Raw genomic sequence first — 7,567 nt, forward strand, 5'->3', positions numbered from 1 at the left:
CCCGCCACGCCGCCCTGCACCGCCACGCGCAGCGCTCCGCGGGGAGGCCTTGTCTACCACTGCCCAAACGAAAACGATGACGGAGGTAAGATTTGCATTTGTTTATAGTTCTCATATTTTTCAATGCAAATTAAGCATATCCTTCATCAAGACATGTCATCAGTTGCATTCCCGGAGGAAACTAAACTAATAGAAACAACTCTTAGTTCAAATGCTGATCTCCTGTCAAAAAGACGGCATGACATAGCAGCTCCAATGAAGTCACTTTCTCTGATTAGCTTATTCTGTTCCCGCCCCCGCCACTGTAACATCCAATCGACTTGATGAGTTACTTCAGAAAGTGGAAACAAACTTCATTTTTTTCTTCCTAAAGTATCTATAAGAACTGTTTAGTCAAGAAGGGATTTTTGGTTTTTTGTTCATTGGTTTTAAGGTAAACTTTTGCATTCCTTTTTTTATTTCAGTCCCTGGTTTTAAGGTAATGGCAGAATAATATTCAGAGAAAAATGGAAGTGATTGGGATGACTGAATGAAATAATTTTCATTTCACTACGTCTGTTCTCTACTGATGAGCAGTATATTTAATATCAGTCATTACATGTTCCTCTCTGCTTTTGGGTAAAGCAGGGCTCGGATAACTGTCTGCTAATTGGCTATCTTCCCTGTTCTGCCAACGGTACAGCAATTAGTACTTCTGCAACCCAAAAGCACATTCCCTCTATTGCCTTCACGCGTTCATGGATCAAAATTCAACTGAAATCCTTAGAATTGTTTTGTAAGTTTTATTTCTACTCAGAGAAATCAAAAATGTTGAAACTGCATTAAAAACTTGTGAAAGAGAAATAAGGTGCAAGTAGAACAGCAAATAGGATTCGTCCCACCAAGTTTCTGTCTTGGCAACCAGGTCATAGCTTTCCAGCACGGTGGCTTCCAGCTCCTCCTGTTTGTTGCCCGTGCTGCGTGCATTGGTGTAGAGGCACTTGACCCAGGCTGTTGGCCGTGTCACCTTCTTAGAGGAACACCCCTTAATTTATACATACATTTCAAATAGGGGTGCTCTTTGGTGAGCCTTTTAAAGAACATAAACCAAAGCATAAAATCCAGCACAAATGTCTTCAATACTGTGCTTCAGTGTGGGTGGGCATTTATTGGTTTTGTTGGCTTTGGGTTTTTTTTAAAGAAAACCCTTCAGCAATACAAATAAGTTTCAGCAATACAAACAAGTATGGGGAAACTTCTCAAGCATAACAGATTCATCTCTCAGTCACCCGGACCAATATCATTCCTGTGTCTCACCTGGCTGCCCTGAGACTTTCAGAAGTTCTGTACATGTAAGGTAAGCAACAGGAACACATGAATAACTGATTTCCTATTTTCTAGACAAAGTAAAAAAAATATAAAAATTGGGGGATTTCCAAATAATCAAGTTCCAAGATAAAGCATCATTTTGAAATAAAAATTGTGATGTCTTAATTGGAAAACATGAAAACTAAATATCATGACGCTTTCAACGTAATGCTCCTTTTTAGCAAAGATCCATACATAACTTACCATAGAATGGTTTAGGTTGGAAGGGACCTTAAAGATCATCGGGTTCCAACCCCCCTGCCCTGGGCAGGGACACCTCCCACCAGCCCAGGTTGCCCAAGGCCACCTCCAGCCTGGCCTTGAACACCTCCAGGGATGGGGCCTCAACAACCTCTCTGGGCAACCGGTGCCAGTGCCTCACCACCCTCACAGGGAAAAACTTCTTCCTAATGTTTAATCTAAACCTGCCCTCTTCCAGTTTACAGCCATTCCCCCTCATCCTGTCCCTCTATGCCCCAGTAAAAGTCCCTCCCCAGCTCTCCGGTAGGCCCCCTTTAGGTACTGGAAGGCGGCCATCAGGTCTCCCCGGAGCCTTCGCTTCTCTGGGCTGAACAGCCCCAACTCTCTCAGCCTCTCCTCATAGGAGAGGTGCTCCAGCCCTCGGATCATCCTCGTGGCTCTCCTCTGGACACGCTCCAGCAGGTCCATGTCCTTCTTATGTTGGGGACTCCAGAGCTGGATCCAGTAATTCCACATGAAAGGTTGGGCATTCCATCTACATCGACTGACTAAATAATACTTCTATCAGTATCATGTAAATTAATCTATTTTCATATCTATCTAGGACCACTTCATATCTATCTAGGACCACTGTAGTCTTTTTATTTGTGGCAAGAAATACGTCACAAGCAACCTACAGATCCCCAAGTCATTTCATCTTTGCAAGAAAACGATCTATCTGGGATGGCCTGAACTATCTGTTTCACTGACCTTGTATTTGACTACTAAGAAATCTTTTATTAAATCGTAACCATTCGTGCGGGTATTACATCATCATTTCTGGAGATGAAGGAATCAGAGAGATGGAACTGTATCTGAAGATCTGCCAGTGGGGAACTTTTAGCCCATTTATGCCTCCAGTTAACTTCAGAAAATGCAAATTGTTCATTCTAGAGTTGGGTTGTTTGTCCTTTTTTCTTTTCTAAATCAAAATGACACATGGTTTGAAGTTAGAGAGGAAAATCCAAGCAGACCGGATGATAACTTCCTTTCGGTGGTGGCTGTACAGCAGGTATTCCGTTACACAAGACACAGCTGGGCACAGGCGTAGGAGCTGATTGCTGTTTTGTGCACCTGTGTAACCACACCAGTGAGATCACGGCAATATCTCAGAGAAACCTGTGCGTATCTCACTGCATCTTGCTGTGGTAAGCAAACCTGACAGCAGTGCAGTCCCACATCACATGCTAATTTACAGATTTTTACTGGGGTACAGAAAAATATGGCTGTTGGACGAATTAGCCATTAGGGAAGTATGACTCCAAAGACCACTTTGCATGTTCCCCACCAGTAAGAAACAATATCCTACAACATACTTAACAGAGCCAGAAAGTGTCATCTCTTTCCAAGAAAGCAAGTCACAGAGAAAATGAAATATCTGTGAGAAAACTGGAAATTATACTTAAATTTATAGACTCCCAGAGCGCTGCCTTAATTACAGGCCATACCACCTGTGATATCTTACACTGGGGGACTTCCTTGGGGAGCTTATTTCCTTCTGCAACGTCATTAGCAGTGGAGTAGAATACACACACACACATACACACACATATAGATCTCCAGTAAGAGCACACTGCTTTTGTGTTGAGAACAGAGTAACAACCCACAAGGGCACTAAAACAAGACGATCTGACAACCAAGTCTAGATGTAATCTTACACACATTTGAAAAGGCTTGCCTGGACTTCACTACGTGAAACAGCTTCAGACGTGCTTCTCCTATGCTTAACACACAAGATAGGTATTTTCCAAAAGTAAGCACCTCATCCCAAGAAATACCCACCAGCAATATATATCACAGGTCTTTAGATCACGTGTGTAGCAATTAGTTACTGTGTCTTCTGCTGTAAAACTGATATCCGACAGAGTGGGACTCTAAGCTATCAAAGAACGTTAAATAAACCTATGTGTGTCACAAGTGGACACCAGACCGATTCAGACCCGCGCTGATGGAAGAGCAGCAGTAAGCAGTAGCTGCGGTGGCACTGCATCTGGACCATCCTTTGTTTTCTCAGGCAGGAGCCCACAAGGGTGTTTCCCACTCAAAAGGACTTCAGCAAATAATTCCTGCTAAACAAAACTAACCTTGGAAGGATCTACACCATGAGCAATTCCATATAAGTGAGAAGCTGAAAAAGTAGTATCAGTTATCAAAGCCTCTGTCCCTGCAAGAGTCTTTGAATACTAACTACGCCAGGAGCTTACACGTGTAAAGCCTTCCCGCTCCATTACCCACTTCAGTCCTTCGCAAGTAGCATGATCATGCTACCAGAATGTGAACTAATGGCAGAAACACCATAAACATACATTTGCACCTCAGGTGGTCCAACAAAGCCCCACAAAAGCAAAACTAACATGAGTTTACTTCAGCATTTATGTGCAAGATCATTTCTGATTTTAGAGCCAAAAAAGATGAACTAGAACACTTGAAATAAATAGAAATAGTACCATTTTTTCTGCATGTCTTGCAAATGGCTTTCCTCTTTAGCTTTAAAAGAACTGAATGATTTCCAACGAGTGGAGACCACTCAAATTCAGGAACATTGGTTTTAATTTGGTGGAATAAAAGGGGATCAAAATATTTGGCCTCGAAACAGAAGAATTAGCCATGGAGAAATTAGCACATCTTCATAATTAGATTTATGAAATTCACATTCTCAGTGCTTAGGAAATTGTAAGCTTTACAGATAAACAGCTAAACTGCATTCAGACAAAGACTTTACTCCTTCTTTTCTGTGCAATGAGCATTGACTCCCTTTTCTGAAATGTCCCGAGAAGCCCTTTCACTGCTGTTGTTTTCATGCCTTCGGATTGATTTTGAACTAAAAGTTGATCTCAGCTATATTTTGTTTTGCTATTAGGGACAGAAATTATACAGTATGCCCCAAAAGAGTGCACTGAGATTCTCTAGCTTTGCATATGTATCGCTATATTGTGATTTTCAAAGAAAAAGAAATCATTAAAAGTGATTTTAATCAAACAAATAATAATGGCATATAGAAATCATTAAAAAAGATTTCTTAAAGTGTCAAACTCAGCAAACACTATCACAAGGAAGCCAATAAAAACACAAATGAGTCAGTATATTTCTATGATTGTTATTATTATTACCAAGAATAGAAGTTTACTGGAAAAGATATTCACATACTAGGGCGTTCCACCGCAGTTATAATGTTCGGAGTAGGACTGGGAATGAAAAAGCTACATAACATGTTTTGCTAATTTCTTAGCTGACTCCGTGCAACGGCTTGCATTACATTGGCAATGCCGCAGCTATCCATCAGATAATTGTAAGTATTCCTGTTTATTTTCCAGAACATACGGGGCCCACGTTACATATTTAGGAATGAAAAGCACATTGCCAAAGAGTCGGTGCACATCCCTGAAAAGAGTCCATTCTAATCAGACAACATGTGATGTTCCCCCCATGCGCGCCTGTTTTTATATACATGCTGCTTCTCTTTCGTACGTTCCTCTTAGGTATTTGTCATTTTAGACTTAGCAATGTGGAACACAATTAACGTTGATCTGACAACTCCTAAGACGCTTAGAATAACTTTAGCCCCCTCCCCACCCTTTTTCCTCCTAAGCACATGTGAGAGAGGATAATTTTTTTAGTTAGTGATCAAAAAGATTCAAGAGAGAAAGGGAAAAACGGCTTATAAAATTAACCTACGCTTGAAATATGTTACTGGTTCAGGGCCCTGTAAAACTAAGTACTTACCAAGTCTTACGAATCTGTCACCTGGATTCACTTATAGAGGTATTTGGGGGGAGGTGTTGGCTGTCTTCTGACAGTGGGCTCAAGACAGCATAATTTATTTCATAATAGTAGATTGGCTTTTGTAAAATAATGACTTTCAGACACTGATTAAGGTGCAATTCAACTGCTGTTTCCCTTCCTTTTAATTTAATTCATCTTATGTTGAATAGTTGTAAATTATATTATAAAAGAAAGATTCAAATCTGAACATGCTCTTACGACAGAAAGAGGAACACAAACCTTTCTTTGCACATACGGCATACAGCACGTGAAGGTACATTAAAATTACATTACTCACTGTAATAAAGTGTCCTCCAGTATATCTGCAAATACAATTTGCTCTCATTTTCAAATAATATTAGGCTGTCAGAATGAAGTGAAGTAGCTTTAGCAAGACTAAAGGATTGGAGTTTGACAATGGTGAGAGGGTCAAAGTTTCTTTCTAACATAACCTTGGGTATTCTTGACAGTTACAGGTACTGGACTCGGGTTTTACCCACTGATTTAAGGACACCTCAGTTTCACTTGTAACATATGTCCCTTTGGAAACCAACACTTCTGCTTATATTTGTCCACAGTACAGAAACTGATTTCAAGCTGAAAAACATTTTGTTAATAATAGTTTTGCCTATTTCCTTGTACAATCATTCTAGAGCTATTAGCATGAAACACATTACTTTTATTTTCACTTGGCTATTTCAGAGATAAGGTATTTGTGCTTGGTCTGACCCCTCAGTTCAGAACATTATGTCCCTGTGACAAGCTGCAGTCAAAACCAGGCTGTTAGGAATGCTTTTTAGGTGACTTAAAAGAAAAAAATAACCATATGGAGAAAGAATGAATGAACCACTGAAATTTGCTCTGAAGTCACATATACCTGAACGCATAGCATCTTTTTGAATGCTTTCATAATCATGCCAGTCCTTCCTTTTCAAGCCATCAGTCCAGGTAAAGAGCTGTCCGTCTCCCAGCCCCAATGGAAGTGTCTGTGAAAACAGTAAACAAACCAACAAATAAAGATATACATACATGTGCGGTTTGCATTATGACAGAAGAACACTTACAATATGGCACAGGCAAACAAAGCATTCGGTTTATCCAATGCAGATATTGAAACTTCACTGTGGTAAATGAAGCTATTTTTCCGAATAGTGTGAGAAAACCGTAAATTTAGTACTTGACAAACAATTAATTGAAGTATGTCAAACAACTCATGCTTAACCCTTCTCTTTCCAGCAGTGTCCTGCTGGAAAGAAGCTCATGGAAGTTACATGGACCACTAAAACTGAACAGGTTCCAAAAATGCCTCATCCTTCAGCTCATGAAGTACCGTGATTTTTTCCTTAAACTATCACTTGTGCAAAATTGGAGTGAGAGTTACTCAGCACATTCCGATGTTCCCCTTTAATTGTGAGGTTGTGTTTTGGGGTTTTTTTATTAGCTAATGATGAGTTACTGCTATTCACATAAGGCCACACTCACTGCATCAGAGGCACAGAGCAAAGAGACTCTCAAAGAACTTTCAATCCTGTAGGTCTTTCTTCCTGGCAAGGGGAAAAAAAGAAACAAACCCACCTCACCCAAAAGAAACAACCAAGAATCCCCCCCGCAAGTGGGTAAGTCGACTTCCCCTTTCCAGACTCCAGATTCTTGGGCAAAGCTAAGAACCGCTTTTGGCTTCTAAGCAAATTTAACTTTCTAGAGCTTTTCTTTTTTCCTCATTCTTTCTGGAAAATGATGGTATGTTATAAAAAATAAAATAGGAAAGTACCATTAGAAGTACATTAGAAGTACACAAAATTTAGATCTGTAGGAAGCGTACAAAGCTGGAGAAGGTTTCAAATAAAGTCAGCCCTTTTCTAAATGCTTAATTTACAAAAAAAATGAGGTAAAAGACGTGGAGAAAATGTTGATAAGCAAAGAAGATGATCTACCATATCTGTGCTGAAGAAAGTGAGGAAAGGATTCATTGCTGCTTAGCAGTAACGTGAAAACTCTAGTTCTGTCAGTTCCGGGCTGGAACCAGGAGGTTGTCCGGAATGACGGGCATAGTACAACGCATGTTTCCAATGTTGGTATCAAAGGTACGTGAAAGCACACTTGAAAAGCAGTTCTGGGGAAGCAATATTTGATCAGCCTTCTACTAGGAAATATTGAAACTGTACAAAAGTCTTATGTGCATGTAAGAGCGATGCTCCGAGCTTCATGTATGAAGCAC

General features: G+C 40.3%; 1 protein-coding gene across 1 annotated transcript in view; it reads right to left on the reverse strand.

The window, feature by feature from the left end:
* The window catches only part of GALNTL6 (polypeptide N-acetylgalactosaminyltransferase-like 6), a 312,073-nt gene extending 305,693 nt beyond the window's left edge, over nt 1-6,380 (reverse strand). Inside the window, exon 1 of the mRNA XM_009882028.1 lies at nt 6,227-6,380. Within this exon, the coding sequence (XP_009880330.1) occupies nt 6,227-6,380 (154 nt within the window). The remainder of the gene's footprint in view (nt 1-6,226) is intronic.
* Between the last annotated feature and the right edge of the window lie 1,187 nt (nt 6,381-7,567).

This window comes from Charadrius vociferus, unplaced genomic scaffold (genome assembly GCF_000708025.1).
Source record: "Charadrius vociferus isolate BGI_N301 unplaced genomic scaffold, ASM70802v2 scaffold141, whole genome shotgun sequence".
Classification (NCBI taxonomy): domain Eukaryota; kingdom Metazoa; phylum Chordata; class Aves; order Charadriiformes; family Charadriidae; genus Charadrius; species Charadrius vociferus.